The sequence below is a fragment of the Marmota monax genome, unplaced genomic scaffold (genome assembly GCF_021218885.2).
Source record: "Marmota monax isolate L192 unplaced genomic scaffold, Marmota_monax_Labrador192_F-V1.1 WCK01_AAM20220418_F8-fsc00075, whole genome shotgun sequence".
In the NCBI taxonomy this organism is placed as follows: Eukaryota; Metazoa; Chordata; class Mammalia; order Rodentia; family Sciuridae; genus Marmota; species Marmota monax.
Genome location: NW_026694772.1, coordinates 8,957,903 through 8,976,540, shown reverse-complemented (window position 1 = coordinate 8,976,540; position 18,638 = coordinate 8,957,903). Strand labels below are relative to the sequence as shown.

At 41.1% G+C, this 18,638-nt stretch overlaps 1 protein-coding gene across 1 annotated transcript in view; it reads left to right on the top strand.

Moving 5' to 3' along the window:
* The first annotated feature begins 901 nt into the window (after window positions 1-901).
* LOC124079639 (transcription factor SPT20 homolog) overlaps window positions 902-18,638 on the top strand; it is a 49,912-nt gene continuing 32,175 nt past the window's right edge. Inside the window, exon 1 of the mRNA XM_046425322.1 lies at window positions 902-2,330. Within this exon, the coding sequence (XP_046281278.1) occupies window positions 902-2,330 (1,429 nt within the window). The remainder of the gene's footprint in view (window positions 2,331-18,638) is intronic.

Below are 18,638 nucleotides of genomic sequence, written 5' to 3'. Positions count from 1 at the left end.
TTGTATAGACAATAGAGTGACCCACTATATTCCTTTCAAGAATTCTAAAATTCCCAACTCTAACACAAGGAGAAATCAATGGTAAGTGGTTGTGTATAAGAACATCTTGATAAGAAACATTTTTATAAGAAAACCCTCAGGCAGGAGCTTGCAGAAGAATGCAATGAAGAATTCTGATGCTTGCACCAAGTGCACGGAGTCTCCATGTACAAAAGAGCTAGAAACACAGGCTCATTTACGTGTACTGAACTGATGATGGCTACCAGGGGCAGCCCTAACATGAAGGAAAGACATTCCAAACACAGTAAATCTTGAAGTTCCCACCAAAACAGATTACACCTTCCATGACTTTCCTGGCAATTTCATTCCTGGGAACTCTGGAGAATAGTGAAAGTGTCCCCAAAGCATCCGATATTTATTTCCCTTGGTTGCTGGTGCTTCTGTGTGTGCTCTTCAAACTAAATGGAAAAGAAAAGATGTGGCCAGCCCCACAACACGCACAGCTCTAGCGGAATTGTGGACAGCAGAAAGGAAGTGCGGCCTGAGTCTGCAGGCCAGCGGCCTGCAGGCCTGGGCCTGGTATGCATAGGAGTGCGCATGCGGCCTAACAGCCACTCCTTGACCTTGGCCCCTCAGGTCCACTTCCGGCAGACCGAGCACCCAACACGGCACAGACGGTGGCACAAACAGGTACAGGTCTTTTCAGAAATTTCTGGGTGTTTTCTGTAATGCCCCCAGGGGGGTGGGTTTCTTGGTGAACCTGTTGAATGAAGGCTGTTGGCTTCAGGGTGGACTGTAGAGTTTGCAGGACCCAGAGTGATAACTGCCCACACGATTTCCACCTCCCTCCACCAATGCACGTACGTTTCTTCCTCTTTTAGGGCTCCTATTTTATTTTAAAATGCAGCGATCTTTAGAACAAGCTTTGGATCGTGCAGAGGATGTCATTGAAAGTGCCCAACAGAGACCCCCTAAGAGAAAATACTCATCTAGTGGGGAGAAATCTCTACATCAAAAACTTTATGACATTTATGTAGAAGAATGTGAAAAAGAGCCCGAGGGGACGGAGGAACTCAGGAGCAATGTCAACTTGCTGGAAAAGCTGGTTAGGAGAGAGTCCTTGCCATGCTTAGTAGTCAACTTGTACCCGGGAAATAAGGGCTATTCTCTGATGCTGGAGGACAAAAGTGAGTTCTTTTCAGAGACCATCCAGCTGCCTTATGGAGAAGGGGAACTGCTTGAGTACTTGGATGCAGAAGAATTACCACCTATTCTGCTGGATGTCCTAGAAAAATCGCAGCTGAACATTTTTCATTGTGGGTGTGTCATAGCAGAAATCCGTGACTACAGACAGTGCAGTGACATGGAACCTTCCACTTACCAAAGCCGGCATATTCTCTTGCGCCCCACCATGCAGACTTTAGCATGTGATATAGAGTCCATGACGAGTGATGACCTCCAATGGACTCAGGAAGACAAACTTGCCCTTGAGAGTGAACTGCTCTTAGCTACAGCTGAACCATTGTGTCTTGATCCCTCTGTGGCTGTCACCTGCACTGCTAACAGGCTACTGTATAACAAGCAGAAGATGAATACTAACCCAATGAAACGGTGCCTGAAGAGGTATTCATGGTCCTCTCTGAATCGGCAGCAAGAGCTGTCACAACATCAGTCTCCCCCTGATGCAAGACTATTGACTGCTTGCAAAAAAGAGGAAGAGAGAAAAGCAGATCTGAAGCAAGACCTAAGGATGCCTCCAGTTGGATATTGTGTGGACATGTGGAAAGAGAGATGCTCTGACTTGGCCATACCTCCTCAAGTGGATGTGGAGAAATATGCTAAAGTGAAGGAGTCTTTGGGATCTGATGACCCACAAGCAACAGTCTGGCCAGATCCTGAGCTAGGAGATGACTTTGGATTTGAGTGTGACAGTGGCAATCAGCTGTGGGAAACGAAGCTGAGCTTCATGCAGTCACTCAATGATCCGCTTTTCTCTGGCAAAACTGCATCACCTAAACAGGGCCCATGTGAGATCCAGATGTATCCCCCCCTGGTCTCCCCAGCTGACCATTCACATGGCTTCGTGGAAGGGTCAAAGATTGATGCAGGGCCAGTGAATGTGTGCCAGGAGTCAGTCCAGAGCAAAGTCGAATGTGCAGGCAAGATGCCCCACGGCTCCAGTGGCTCAGCCCTTCTCAGGCAACCCTCTCCAGGGAAAAAGCCAAAGCAGCCTACCACCAGATGGGTGCAGTCCTCAGTACGAGGCAAGGCATCGAAACCTCGAGCTCTGGCTGTGACTCTTCCCTCCAGCGCAGGACAGACATTGTCAGGTAACAGTCCTCCTGCACAGCAGGCAAGCAGCTTGCACAGATTCCCACCTCTTGCCCCAGCTCCTAAGCGATGTGGCCTTTATCAGAAGTCTCCTTTAGGTGTCAGCAGAGGAGGAGTAGTGCTTTATCCAGCCACCCGGCCCCCTGCCAGCTTGTCAGAAGGAACCCTGACCACCCGGGGCCCAGTGGGCTCCACTGGCCTAAAGGTCATCAATGTGGTGGGCCCAGTTCAGGGAGCCCAGGTTTTGGTGAGTGGTTCCAACCCTGTGCTGAGCAATTCCACCAGTGCCTATGTACCTATAAGCATGCATCCCAAGGGCCTTCTGCCCCCCAGAGGTCAACTGTGCAATGCACAGCCATGTCCAACACAGTCACCTGCTCAAGCAGGTGTGCAACTGATTTTAAATAACACTTCGGGTCCTGTAACTGTCTTCCAGCTTCCACCTGGTTCCATCATTTTGAACCCCCAGCAGCAGCAGCCCCAGCAGCCCCAGCCCCTGCCCCAGCCCCTGCCCCAGCCCCAACTTTACCAGTTGGTTCCACAGCAACAGCTTCAGCAACCCACAACTGCTCCTCCTCCACAGGCAGGGCCACAGGCTTCTGTGCCAGATTCAGGTGGTCAACAGTGGACCTTGCTGGCCCCACAAGCTGTTGTCACTAACCTAGCTCAAGGCAACAGTGTTCTGCAGCCCCAGTCAGCTATGTTGTGTCAGCTTGGCTCTGGTCAGCAAACACCTAGGCAGTGCCTTCCTCCACAGAGATTCCAGCTCTCCCCTGCCCCTCAAGGGCAGCTCCAGCCCCAGCCACTGCCACAATGTCTACAGCTGAGACTGGTGCAGTGCCCCATGTCTGTGCCCACAGCACCCACTCTGACAGCTCAGCCACTTGGGTTTGGGCACACAGCAGGTCAGGCAAAAGATAAAATGAAGAGTCGCACCCCAAAGTTCTGAGTCTTGCCTTGGTTTACTTCTCTTTTTAAAAACACACCAGCATTGAGCCAAATCAATTCCAAGCTTTCACTTCATCTGTGGTATTTTTAATGTGTCAGTATTTGGCATTTTAGAGTATAAGCTTTAGGGCAAAGCACAATCCCTTGATTTTTGCATAGAAACAGGGATGGATTTAAGAGGAGATTGTCTTAAGTTATTCTTTTAATTGTTGTTGACATGATTATTTTTATTCTATTTTTATGATTATTTAATTCTATTTTTAATGTGTGCCCAAATCCAAACTAGGTGCAGTTGAAACTCTTGAAGCTTATAATCTCTCTGAATGAGAAAGTTACAGTCAGAATATACCTCGAGTTAACATTTTAGAAAATGGCTGGTTTTTACATTTTTTTGTGTGAAAAAAATAGAACACAGCTTACTCTCTTAACATTTTTAAGTGTGCTTTTTACTGTGATATTAAGAACATTTCACGTGGTTGTGCCACAGAACTCTAGAAGATCCTCATCTTGCAGAAATTAAACTCTGCACTACCTAACACCAGCTCTTGATTTCCTCACCCCAGCCCCAGGTGGTTCTGTCTCTAAGAATTTGAGTACTGAGAGGACCTCATGTAAGAGACATCATACCATGTTCATCATTTTGAGACTGGCTTAATTCACTATTATAATGTCCTTTAGTTTCATCCATATTGTCCCATGTGACAGGAAGCTCTTTGCTTTTAAAAAAGAGTTTTCTTGGACATAATATGTAGAGAAGTAACATAGGAGAAACTTCTTTTAGAAAATTGTAGTTGGTACTTGTTTAAGATGTTTTGCACAATGTATGAGATATAATTGTTACAAATCCAGGTTGAAGAAATAAAGTCAAAAGAAATTACAACAAACCAAAGTTTGAGTCCACCAGAGGCCTTCAGGCCATTGACTGTCTTGGTGGCAGATTTGCTTGTGTGACAGCCCCCAGCCCTTTCAAAGGCTCTCCTTGCACTCAGTGCCCCCCTGCCTTGCAAAGCCCAGCTCCCCTCCTACAGGCCCTGTCAGTGGTCTTGAAAAGGCACTTCTGGGACATCTTGTTGTCTCTGTCTTTATAAGGTTATTTACATTTTTAGAACACTAGGTTACTTGCAAAGAGGTAAATAAACATTTGAAAATCTGTTTCATTTGTTTGCTTTTCAAATGCCTGAAGCTTTCTCACATGGTTAATTTGGCCTTCCTTTTCTTTTTTATTTTATCTGCTCATCATCAATTGTTCAGTGTTCCTTGCTCCATCTGTGATTTTCCATTTTCTTTTCTCAGTTGGACTTGAGTATTCCTGACTTTTTGTCTTTTTGTCTTTTTTAAAATTTGAGGTGTTGGGCCTGAGGTTGTACAAGTGACAGAGCTCCTGCTTAGCATGTTCAAGGAATCATGTTTAATCCCAGCACCAAAAAAAAAAAAAAAAAAAAAAAGAACATAATTTTGGTGTAATTCACATCAGAAACATTTAACTGTTTACAAGTTCGTTTGGGAACATTTCATGTATTCACAATATTCACAATGAAGTGCACCACTTCTGTTTCTCAAACATTTTCAGTGCCTTAAAAGAAATTTGTGTACCCATTAAGTTCTCTGTTGTCTTCCTTCCTAGTCCCCAACAATCACCAATTTTCTTTCTTTCTCTATTGATTTAAATTTTCTCAGTATTTCCCAATCAACAAATGGCCAAAGGAATTGAATAGGCACTTCATAGAAGAACAAATTGAAATGATCAGCAAATATATGAAAAAATGTTCAACATCTCAATATTTCCTATAAATGGAATCATACAATATGAGGTATTTGGGCTCTGGCATAATGTCTTTGTGGTTCATTGATGTTTAACATTTACAAGTCCTTCATTTCCCTTTCTTTCTTCTTTCTTTTTTTTTCTGAATAATATTCCATTGTTTGTGAATAGCACCTCCTGTTTATCCATTCGTCTTTTGTTGAACCTTTGGGTTGTTTCCACCTTTTGACTCTTGTGGAAAGCACTGCTACCATCATTTGTGTATAAGTTATTTTAGTGTTTTTTATATTTTGTTCTGTTATAATTTTGAAGGACAATCTGCCTATATAAAATTTCCTTTTTTTAAATACACATGTATGTTTATCTGCCTTTTGTTTTTAACTAAAAAGGAAAATTGATCTGGCAACTCTGAAAGGGATTAGTGATGAAACAGGCTGATTTTAAGCAAATACGTTGAATTTGCCATCTGAGTGACAATGAGCCTGTTAGAGCATCCTGGACATCATTGGGAATGGTGCCTGCACTTTAAAGAACTGAACCAGTGCAATGAGCAGTAGCAAAGAAGAATTTATTCATGGCCTTGGGTGCCCATCAGAGACCTGACCTCAGAATATCACCAGATTTGTTGTCCTTCCTTTGCCCTATAGCTGGTACTTTCAAGAACTACAGGGAGACACCAGCTGACTTTGTGCTTGAGTAATGTGGTCCTTCCTTTCCAGGCAGGTAAATAAATTCAGCTTTGTTTCAGGTTACTATTGGCTAGTCTTTGTTTATTTGCTTCTAATGATCCCCACCTGGATGGTACTTTGACACAGTGTCCCTTTTGAGGGCATTAGCTGGCTACATTTTGTGAGTAAATTTTTCATTTATTTTAGCATCATGAGAACCTAGGGGCTCTTTCAAGATGAATCCTTACTCAGTGTCCAAAATTAGCTTTCTGAAGGCTATATCTTCAGGGCTTTACCAGAGGATATTGATAGAATTCTCTGATAGGTTGCAGAGAAAAGTGATCCCACAGATGAGCACCCATGAAAATTCCAGCAGGCTGAGTAAAACAGGACATGGGACTTTGTCACAGGGCAGGAGTTTGGGAACAAGATTATTTCATTCCTTCAGAATCCTTGCAAATGCAGGGTTGACCTTAGCTCTAGAAGAGTGCTGTCCAATAGAAATCTAACTTGAGTTCCATAGGTAACTTAAAATTTTCTCATAGCCATGTTTCATTTTTTAATTTTTTTAAGAGAGAGAGAAAGAGAGAGAGAATTTTTTAATATTTATTTTTTAGTTTTAAGCGGACACAACATCTTTGTTTGTATGTGGTGCTGAGGATCGAACCCGGGCCGCATGTATGCCAAGCGAGCACGCTACCGCTTGAGCCACATCCCCAGCCCCCATAGCCATGTTTTAAAAAAGTAACAAACAATAAAAAAATCCAGGAGAAATTACTTTAATAAAAAAGTTTTTTAAACCAGTGCAAAATATTATCATTCTCATTTTATCAATATTAAAAATTTTAATGAGACATTTTCTTTCTTTTATTTTTACTATTTTCAAACTCCAGACACTGTCTCAATTTGAATGTGAAATTTTCTTCAAAAATACCTAATCTGAATTTAGATTTTTATAAAGTTTACACTTGTAAATGTAGATTCACCGTCCAAACATACTTAGTTTTCCAATAATTGAATCAAGTACCAGTTTATAAATTTAAAGTGATTAAAAGTAAGCTGGGCATGGTGGCACACACCTGTAATTCCAGTGGCTTGGGAGGCTGAGACAGGAGGATTACAGGTTCAAAGCGAGCCTCTGCAACTTAGTGAGGCTATAAGCAACCTAGTGAGACCCTGACTCAAAATACAAAATAAAAAAGGCTGAGGAAGTTGCTCCATGGTTAAGCACCCCTAGGTTCAATTCCTGGTACCAAAAAAAGAGGGGGGATTAAAAGTAATATTTTTAAAAGAAAAAAGTAATATTTAAAAAATGAGATCCTTAGCCTCACTAGCCACATTTCAAGTGCTCAATAGCCACGCACAGCTAGTGGATGTTGTTTTGGACAACAACCTTCTGAGAGAGGGAGGAGAAAAGCAGATAACTAAGACAGTCTCAGGCATGAAATGGGTACTAGTTCTTGAGATCCAGGAGCTGGGCATCAGAGCATACTGTTAGAGTGAGAGCGATGATGCCGATTCCAAGGGCTCGAGTGAGCTTCCAGAAATCCTCATACCCTGGAGTTGCTTGGGCTGGGATCTTCAGGTAGAAATGTAGGGGCCCCTGCCATGGAGAAGAAGTTGGTAAAGACTGGTAGACAGGGGTGAGCCCTGCGCCAGGCTTTGCACACTCACATGCCAAATGCATTTGAAGAGGACCCTAACCACCCAGCAGTCAACTAAAATTTATCTCCCCTCCATCCCAAGCAGCTTGGATCCTGAGGGAATGGGAAAGAGAATAGGCACTACCTTCTCCTTTATTCTTCCTTTCACTCCTTCTCCCTGCCCATCTTTCAGGTTGGGTCACTAGTTCCCCCTGTACATGTTAAACCAGATCAGCCATGAGTTAATTTTGGGAACAGGGTGATGGGTAAGTGGAGGCTCATTATATTATCATCTCTATTTTGCATATAATTGAAATTGGCTATATTTACACACACACACACACACATATATATATATATATATATATATATATATATATATATATATATATATCTCCATCCCTTTGAACAGCTGAGTTCCTGATGTTGTTCACAGCTCATTAACACACCTTTCTCCATCTCAGCATTCATCTTGTACCTGAAGTCCTGCCAGACCCCAGCCTTGGACTTGCCCTTGCTTCTTCCTGCTTTTCTGCTATAACTGCAGGCAGCAAAGGGTGTGTGAGTTAATTGTTAAATTCAGTTCAACAAGTTCCTCATTAGGGACAAATTACCTGAGTTTGAAATCTGCTAATTTTCCAATCAGAGTGAGTGTTTGCACTTGTGATTTGGAAATAATTACCATATGGTAAAAGCAAAACCTATGTGGGGATTAAAGTAAAGGTGAGGGAGGACAGGAGCTTATTTTGGCATCTTCCCCGGAAACCTGTGTTAGCATATGCAGATTAGTTGAGGTGCCTCTGCGATTGGGAAAGCTCACCTGTAGCACTGTTTTGTGAAAGGCTGTTTACTTTATGTGCTAATCCTCCTGAAAGGTAACTTTGGCCTTTGATGAGAGAGCAGTATTGGCTTCATAGGCCAGAATTGGACCTGCGAAAGAAAACAGCATATTGAATCAAACCACTTCATCTAAAAATACACCTATAATTTTGCTTTAATCTCTCCACAGTCTGAAGGGTGACAGAAATATTTCCTTGGAGGTGGAAGTGGTGAGTCTAAATGTCCTTTGGGTGATGTCGCAATGAATATATTAGGGAAACTCATCTGAAAGAATTTGAAAAATTATGAACAGTAATTGCTGCAGAATTTGCCCCAGTTACTACATCATTAGTTATAAAGCTGTTGGAATCCCATGACAAAGAATAGTCAAAGTTTCATTTAATTTATAAGCCAATGTTCCCCCTGTGAGGTGCTGGGGTTGGAACTTAGGGCCTTGTGCATACCAGGCAAGTGCTCTGCCACTGAGCTACCCCCAGGCCCTGAGGGGTTGCTTTTGAAATTTGGAGCCAGGAAAAGCTTTGTCTCCCCTGATGAAGTGTCCTTCTTCCTTTCTGATAACTGGAGTTGAACAAGTTCTCAGGTTTCCCTTTGTACCTCAACTGCCAGAAAACTCAAAACCAAATTTTGAAACTCAAATCAGCTAATTTACATTCGTGGTTAGCACTTTAGCATTCTTTACTCCATATTTTTAATTTCAGTTTTATTAATTCTATTGTCATAGACTACAAATCTTTTGTCAAGGGAAAATGAGAACAAATACCTCTCTCTGCAAGTGTCAATGATAGTGGACAGACAGACATGAGTGGTGGGAACATGAAGGTTAGGGAATAAATCTATAAAATGGGCCTATTGTGCTGACCGTCATAGCTTTCACTTTTAAAAAGCAATTTACTTGCAGCCCTCCCTAGCTTAATTGTCAGGATATGTTACATTCCTCAGCAAACTACCTGTTATCTGCAAGAGAAATGCAGGCCCAAAATAATGCCAGTCAAAAGAATACAAATTACCCTAAAGGGGGATTTTTGCAACCCTTTCATAGACCAGGTACTGGAACTCAGGGAGATAAGGATAATTCCCCCTAACCAATTAAAACTGGTTCCCATGGGACAAAGTGACCTAGAGTTGTCATGGTAGTCATCCTGCTGTCAGTAAAAAGTCCAGAAGCAGACCTGGGTGGAATTCTGTGGGAACTTCTCTAAGACGCTTAATAAAATGGCACATTCTCCCTCTCCTCTTTGAGAGAATCCACTGTCTCCCTTGAGAGTGTCCCATTTCCCCTTTCCTATCTCCTTAAATACACTCATGCCTGAGTGAAATGTCTGAAATCTCTCTGACTTGATTGCAAGAATCAGGGTTTGAAGGGGAACCTTCATGCTGCCTCAGTTTCGCAGAAGGCCCCAGCCCTGTAACACCAACACATACCTAAGTAAATAGTAGCTTCTATTCATTTACAAGCACTGTCTCTAATCCTTTTACTTAACTTGTTAGTAATATCCATTAGGTATTATTCTTATTTGCAAAGAAGAAACTGAGGTCCAAATAGGACTTCTTAGGACAATAAAGCCATTGAGTGACACAATGATATTTTAGCTCCCTTTCTGTCCACTTCTGAAGTGCATGCCTTGTGTCTCGGTACATGTAACTGATGTGTTAATGGACCTCAACCCAGTGGGAGACTGTATATGTGAAACCATTTTATACTTTCTAGTCACTGCTTTTGAATATACACCACCAAGTCCTTTACCTGCCCTTTAATGACTCTTTGGCCAGATCTCATAACTTTGGGCTCTCTTGGTTGGTGAAAGTTGATTACAGTTACAATGTCAATATCAGTTATAATTTCATTATCATTTGATTATAATTTGAATATCATATCCTGTGTTCTGGGGGTGGGGGTAGGCAGGCAGGGGAGAAGACAGACAAAGGTCTTCCTGTGGAAATGGTTTCTTTACATGTCTGATGCTGTGATCTGCTGAATGGGGGTCTTCCTGCAGGGAGCTGTTCAGTTTTTCTGAGGTGACAGCGGTCAGCTTCATCTGGGTTTTCTCCTCTGGGGCCTTCTGCAGAGCAGCCCTGTGCTCCTCCACATGGAATCTTAGTGGTGGCTGAGGCCCTTTTCCACATTTTGAAGGCAGTGGGTGTCAGTGAATCAAGGTGGGAATGATGTTCCTATTTTCTTCTCAGCCATGCTTTTCCCTCAGTAGTACTTTTTTGAATCTCTCATATTTGCATATTTCTAGACCACGAGGGGGCACCAGACTCCAGGTTCACACACAACACATACTTAGAGAATATTTGTCAAACTTGCCCAAGAATTCTCTCACTGATAATCTCCAAGGGTCCAGGGTGGGCCTGTGGATCTCTGCAGCCCAACAAAAGTCCAAGAAGGAAACTGGGCACTAACTTTCCCTTTGTGCAGAACTCCCTCTCTCCTGGAGTGACTCCCTTACTGCTATCCTTCTCACAGCTCCTGGCTTGGTAAACAGGGGGGGCCCCACACTCCTCTCCTCTCCCCTTGCCACACTGTCCCAGAAGAAAGCAACCTCTCACTGGGAACACTATTCCTCTCCCTCCCCAGTAATCTCCTATTAACAGAGACTGGAAAAAGGTAGTAGTTGGTGGTTGAAGAGAAAGGTCAGAGTCTTAACAGGGCAGGTCCTGTTATCTCTTAGTCTCTGAGAGGATGTGTCTGTTGGATGGTTTCAGCCTTTTTGTTTCCAGTTTTAGCAACTCTGGGACAACAGGAAAAGTCCTATTGTGTACAGGAATGTACATTCATAGACAACACACATACACATACACACACACACACACACACACACACACACACTCTGCCTCCTGGTCTTCTCCCATCCTTGCCTATGGCTTTGCCCTCCTGTATTCCAATGGGAAAGGCCGGAAGGAAAAGAGATGAGGCCAGAGGCTAGTGGGATAGTTTTTCAAAGGTCTGTTTGGGGTGAATCTAATGAACTCTTAAGAGTTTATTGTAAGTAAGACTTGAGTCTGTCAGAGTGGAGGGTGGGAGGCATCTGGGGAAGCTTTAGCCTTCCACTCCCTAATCGTTATGGGGAACTATTAGAAAAGTGATGTTCTTTCGGAGATGTGGAAAGGGTTATGTAAATAGAGCTTTAAATCAAATCTCCTAATGACCTGCCCTGTCCCAAGTAGGATTGCTCTGGGGCTGTACCTGGCTCCTGTGTAGAAATGTTGGAGCTTTCACTGGAAGTAAGAGGAAGGGAGGGAAGGGGGTAGTTTTAATAAGTGTTATTTGGAGCTATGCATCTTCTTCATATTCTCCAAGAAACCAGACTTATTTTGAAATTATTGTTTGGCAGTATTTGGAGAGTGGGGTGTTTGAAGTTGAGACTATGGAGGTCTTTGTGGTTATTGGAAATGACAAGGTCCAGAGTCAATGTGGTAAATGTGGAGAAGGGGAGGTCAAGGAAGTGAGGGCCTGAGGGCCCAGGCTATTGGAATGCCCATTCGTGGAAATAATTCTTACCTGCCTAGTGTTAGAGTGACAATGAATCTTCAAGGTAAAGTAGGGAATTGACATCCCACAATGCAGGAGAAGAGAGGTTTGCTTGGGAGGTCATTTAGAGCAAGATAACCCTTAATATTGGCTGTAAGAAATGTCTTTGATGTCACTTTTTGAATTATTAGAGTATTCTTACAGGGGCTAGGACTATAGCTCAATGGTAGAACACTTGCCTAGCATGTGCAAGGCCTGGCACTACCAAAAAAGGGAGCCTGTTTACATGCAAGGCCTTGGGGAAAGAGTAAGTCACATTCTCTGTCAGTGGCATTAAAGTCTACTCACAGAGAAGGGAAATATACAAATAACTATAAATCAAGGAGATTCTGGCAAATACTGTTAAAGATAAATTTTACTAGATGGAAATGGGGAAGGCCTCACAAAGGCAAATCTTGGCTTGGATTTCAGTAGGCTGAGAAGGGCATGGAAAGAGTGTTCTAAGTAGAGCAACAACACAAGAAAGAACAGAGGAGGATGATAAGTGCAGAAGAGGAGCTATTTATAGCATGGTGTATGTGCAAAGGGGAAGTGAAGAAGGCAGAAACGACATGCTGGCTCCAAAGCATGGATCTTCTTGGTAATTTAAGTGGGACAAACTGCTGTTTGAATAAGGAATACAGTTGTCACAGGATTTATAACACCTTCATGCCTAGAAGGAAAGAAATTCTAAAGCTCTTCTTTCACTTAATAAAGAACTCTAGCAGAAATATTTGTTACCTTACAGAAAACAGAATTGACAATGTAAGTAAGTATTATTATTTATTACCAGAGCAACACTTTATTAAACAACATGACCAATCAGATATTCAGACCTTCAGGGGTTATAGGTTCCATTTTGCAGAGCATAGCAACAGACTCCAATATCCAGGTGTCTTAAGAAATACATTCTTTACAAATAACACTTCCAAAGACAAATTTAAAGCAATAGCAAACAGAACAGGATCATAGTCTTTCACTCAAGCCTCCACCCTGGCCAGGAGAGTGGGATAGATACTTAAGTGAATGTGTCCAATTCTAATTTTGTGACGTGGAAGTGTCTCTGTGCCACGCAACAGTGTTTGTTTCTCTGCAGCTGCAGGAGGAGAGGGGGACATTTTCTTTTTATCTTTCTGACATTTTTTTAAACTAGAAGTAGGGGTGGTAGGTTCAGGGTTAAGAATTAGAATTCCAAGAAGCTTAAATATTATAATGTGGAAAAAAGTTTTTCCATATTATTAGAGGTGTTTAACGAATTAAATAGGTAGATAATATTAGGTTGAGCCATATAAAATTGCTGACATTTGACCATTTTTGCCCCATTAAAGAGACAATTTCATATGATTCAACCTAATATCTACAGTTTCAGTCTTGAAAGCCAGATGAGAAATATAAAATTAATTTGGTTAAGTATTGGGGAGGCATCACTGGAATTGGGGAAGGCTATAAATTGCAGCTGGCAATTTGTCTGGCAGGAATGTGCAGGAGGCATTGGAGAAGAAGAGCTTGTGGATCAAACCATACTTATACTTGAAGTAATACCACTAGACCTGTACATAATATAAATCCATAGAGAATTGAATTAGCATTAACCTTTGAAGTTAAAGTGGAGTTTAAATCTCTCCTGAATGATAAGCCATGATGGGTGAACTGTACAAATGAGTTTTTATGCCCCAGTAGATCCATATTTTGGCAGAATGTTTTACCAACCTAATTTTTAAACACACACACACACACACACACACACCCCCACACACCCTTACATTTTAAAATCCATGGATCTCCCCTAAATCCTATGGGAAAATGCAGACTTGTGTTTAAGAATAATACTGAGTGTCCTTTACTGTTTTTTAATACATTTTTGAAGACAAGGGCTATGATATCTGTTTGGCATCTCAGAACAAATCCGAATCTCAGGATAGGCCAAATAACAGAGAATGCTCTCATCTCATTGTTTCTGAAACTTGAGAGTACATGAGAATCACTGGGGGACTTACTGAAACACAGATTGCTGAGTCCCACTTTCTGAGTTTCTCATACATTAGGTCTGAGGTGGAGCTGAGAATATGCATTTCTAATGAGTTCCCAGGAAATGCTGCTGCTACTCTGAGGACAGATGTTGCTGCTGAATTTTGAGAACCATAGCTTTATTCTGTGAGGAAAAAAAGACTTAATATGCCAGCGAAAACGGTTTTCTGCTTCTGAAGAAAGAAAGAAAAGCATGGAAGTGGTACACACCTGTCGTCCCAGCCTCTCAGGAGATTGAGGCACGAAGATTAAAGGTTGGAGGCCACCCTCAGCAACTTAGTGAGACCCTGTCTCAAAATAAAAATTTTAAAATTTTATTTTGAGGGGGACCAGGTGTGGTGGCACATTCCTGTAATCTCAGTTGTGTGAGAGGCTGAGGCAGGAAGATCACAGATTTGAGGTCAGTCTCAGCAATTTAGCAAAGCCCTAAGCAACTTAGTGAGACCCTGACTCAAAACAAAAAAAAAAAAAAAAATAAGGGCTAAGGATGTGGCTCAGTGGGCAAGCACTCTTGGGTTAAATTTCTGGTACCCAAAAGAAACAAAAAACTGGGGATAGAGTTATGTAGCTCAGAGGCAGAGCAATTGCCTAGGATATGCAAGGACCTGGGGTTCCAACCTCAGTACTGAAAAGATTAAAAAAAAAAAAAAAGGACAGAATACTCAGGTATCTGAAGTCCTCTAGGTAGGTCTGACAATTAGCATCTCTAACTAGTTCCCAGATGTTGCTGCTGAATCAGGGACCACCCACACTTTGAGAGCCACCCACACTTTTGGGACAGTCCAAACCCCATACCTAATCACATGGCAGTCCTCCAAGGTGAGTGTTGTATTTCCAAACTTAAACCCAAGTTATTCTTAGGGGAGCTAGTTCAAATACTCAGATTCTTTGGGAAGAATGCCAGTTGTCTCCAGATTCAATACCTCTTAGTAAAGTGGTAGAAAAAACAGAGGACTTTGTAGGAGGGGAGGAGATAGAAGGGGAGGGAGAGGAGAGTTAATAATCTCTTGCTGGAGACCTATTGGTTCCTAAGTCACCAGATCTCCAAAGCTAAATATATATCCATGTGAGTATTTTAGGCAGCAGAGAAAATAGGAAAATATCAAAGGTGATGGTCTAGACACAGTGTTATTAAGATTCGCTTTTAAACCTGCCAGCTGTTTGTTGAAACCTTCCTTTGAAAGAGAAATACTCAAGCCATTACTCTCATCTGAAAATTCTGGAAAACAGGAGGGTCTGAGGTTTGTTTTTTTTTTTAATTGAGGTACAATTAACATACAGAAAGATTTGCCAATTTTGTATGTGCGTATGTGGTGCTTGGGATTGAACCCAGGGCCTTGTGCATGCGAGGCAAGCACTGTACCAACTGAGGTATATCCCCAGCCTGAGGGTCTGGGTTTTATAGGACCAACCTGCTTCCTGGAACATTATTTACTTCATAAAAATACCATGGTTGAATTTCTTTGCTATTCCTGGGGAAGGAGTGCCAATTTCAAAATCCCTTCCTCTAGTTAAAAATGTTATCAGATATCTTCTTAATATGCAACTGTGAAATAATACCTTCTTTATGTATCAAGAATGAGTTTGGAGGCCTCAAGAACTGGTTTCTTGTTGATAGCAAAAAAAAAAAAAAGAGAGAGGGAGAGATATGGCCAAGAGAGAGGATGATAAGGAATGGAGGGATAAAGGCACCTCTATTTGATCACATCTTGAAATTATAGGGTTGTTGGAAAACTATTATTAAGTCTCCTGGAGAACTAGCAATATTTTAGTTGCCATACTTTTTCTAGTTTTGTTTTTTAAATAAAGCAAAAGCATAAGTATAGTCAAAAGAATCTGGGTCTTTTTTTTTTAAATTCCCATGATAACTTTAATATGGTAATCAGCCATCAAGGTGATTAAGGGATTAAGCAATTAAGGAAGGAAGGTTTTCCTTATAATCAGTAGCATGTCCCCACATATACCATTTCTCCTTGTTCCTCCCTAGTGCCTAGGACCATGCTCCAAGCCTAGAATTCCTTCTTCACATATAAAAATGCACATGATCCCCAAAGATCACAGGGAAAGATTTCTGAGTCATTGTCTTTTGGGACAGTCCAAACCCCATACCTATTATCAGGTCTGGTTGACCAGTATTGTGCAGAACTAGTTGTTAAGTTTGCTAACATTTTCTTCTGAGAGAAACAAATCCTTTATGTTTGCATATGGATTTGCAGATAAGAGAGCATTTCCAAGTGCACATAGAATTTTATCCTCTCAATAACTCTGGGTGGAGAGAAGGCCCATGAATAAAAGGAGAACAAGAATCTGAAACTGATTCTAAAAAGAATTGCTTCATGGTATGGTGCAGGTGTCTGCACTTGAATGTGTGTCAGTATTCCCTGGAGGGCTTGTGGTTTTTAAAATTAATATCTCTGTCTGAAAATATTTTTTATTTTGCCTTTACACTTGATCAATGCCTCAGTTAAGGAAAGAATTTTAGGTTCTAACACTTCTCTCCTCCATCTTTGAAGACATTGCCCCTGTGTCTTCCAGCACTGAGTGATGAGAAATCTGAATCAATCTGATTTTTGGATACTTTGCAAATGCCATGGCTTTTTACCTCATTAAAACACATATTGCTGGGCCCCAGCCCCAAAGTCCCCAAAGTTGCCTGGATTGGCTGGGGCTCAAGAATTTGTATTTTCCATAAATACCCAGGGCAAAAAATGCCTGTGTGTGGACCACACTTTCAAAATTAGTGCTATTGTAACATAACCCAGTCCCAGCCCAACAATAAATGAGTTTGGGCTTTTTATTTCTTTGATGTGTTGGACTCCTCATTCTGTTAGTTCTTCTTTGACAAGCTGCATCTGCTCGCTCATTTGGTGACATTCTCCCTGTCTTTGCAACTGATGGTGGTATACCCAGATTGTGGGCTGGACAACCTCACTGGCTACACACGCACACACACACACACACACACACACACATCGAGCATCAGAAAAAAGGAAATAACTTGTGAGAGGTCAAAGTAGGATATGGATAGAAGATATCCAACTTCAGTTTGGGTACTAAGAATATTCAGGGGTTTATGGAAGTATTCCCAGATTCATGATTTTAGAAATATAATAGTTTTAAAAATTTTAACTATGAAAGTCTCCAAGTATTGACTAGATGTTTGGGGCAGTTCATGAAGATCCTGCATGATCTGCTTGGTTTGGTCAGCTAATCACTTCATCTGCTATGGTATTTTGTTTTTGTTTTTGATTTTTGAGACAGGGTCATGATATGTTGCCAAAACCAGTCCTGAACTCCTTGGCTCAAGTGATGCTTCCTTGTTATTCTCCTGAGTGGCTGGAACTATATAGGTACCTGGCTCTGCAGTGGTTGGGACCATTTCACAGCTTTCAATTATTTTTATTCAATTGTCTTATTCTTGAATGGATTATTGAGTAAAGTGAGGTGGCATCAAGAACATTGAATTTAGAGCTGGTAGATAGCTCAGTGGTAGAGCACTTGCCTAGCACGTGTGAGGCACTGGGTTCAATCCTCAGCACCACATAAAAAGAAATAAATAAAATAAAGGTATTATGTCCCTCTATAACAACACAACAATAACAACAATGAAGAACATTGATTTAAAAATATAACTATCAACTATATTATTCCCTTAAAGTGGTTAAGAGGGTTAAAATATTAGAATGATCTGATGAGGGACATAAAATAATAATTATGAATTTTGACCTCATATCAATAAGGTAGATTCATATGATCATTTCTTAGTATATCAAGATATCTCTGGTTCTTCAAAACAAATGTTAAAAGGAGATTTTCTTATCCAATTTGGCTTTTCCTTTATTGGAAATAAAATTATCCAACCCCACAGTGTGTTATTTCTGGAGAGTACTTGCAAATAGCAGCCAGAAAGTACTCATGTCTCCTCATTTAGAAACAAAACATGAAAATTATAATAATAAAGTAATTGATTTTTTTAAAGTGCAAAATTCAAGAATTCCAAATATCAGGTCATGGAAGCAGTTTGGAGGGTTTCAACACATAGTTAAATTTCAATCTACATATTAATACACATTTGGTCCCCAAACACAATATTAAAATGTCATTTTGAATTTGTAGATAAACCATGCTCTTTCTTGCATACTTAATTTGAAATAAATTAAGCAGCATGCATCACTTGTTAAATTTGGGAAAGTCAAACTTTGTCCTGATATATTATGAATATTATTAAAGAATATATTAAAGTGAAAATTATAATACAATCTTTAATAATATACTCATCTAAATTCATTTTTAAAACACAAAGTTGCCTTCTCTCATACTATATTAAAATAACACAGTGATTTAGTATTTCTGTGGGAGTGGATGAAATTACAGATTTCTTTGAATGCCGTTTGTAAGAGTGGAGACAGGAAGAGAGTGGGGGTGACTGCAGTGGAGAGGGTGGTTTAGGTCAGTGTTTGTCTGAATGTGTTTCTGTTATCCAGGGTTTTCATGCTGCACCATTTGCTAGCACAAGTAATAGAAATACAATTCAAGGTAGCTCAAGGAAAAAGGGATTTATTGGTTCAGAAAACTGGTGAATCCAGAGATAGAACTTATTTCATGGACTTTAAGATGTCAAATGATATCATAAGGGCTCTCTGCCTCTCTCTCTTTTCACAGCTCTGTTTCTCTGTGTGTGTTGGTCATTTTTTTTTTTTTTTTTTTTTTTGTAGTGCTGGGGATTGAACCTAGAGCCTTGAGCATGCAAGGCACTCTACCAACTGAACTGTAACCCCAGCCCTGTGTGTTGGTCTTTTAATCTCCTAGATATTCTTCCATGAGTGGGGGAAGAGGTCAAATTTCATGTCATCTCAGCTTAGTTGACTCTGGAGAAAAGACAGTTTCTCTCTTCTCCATAGATGGAT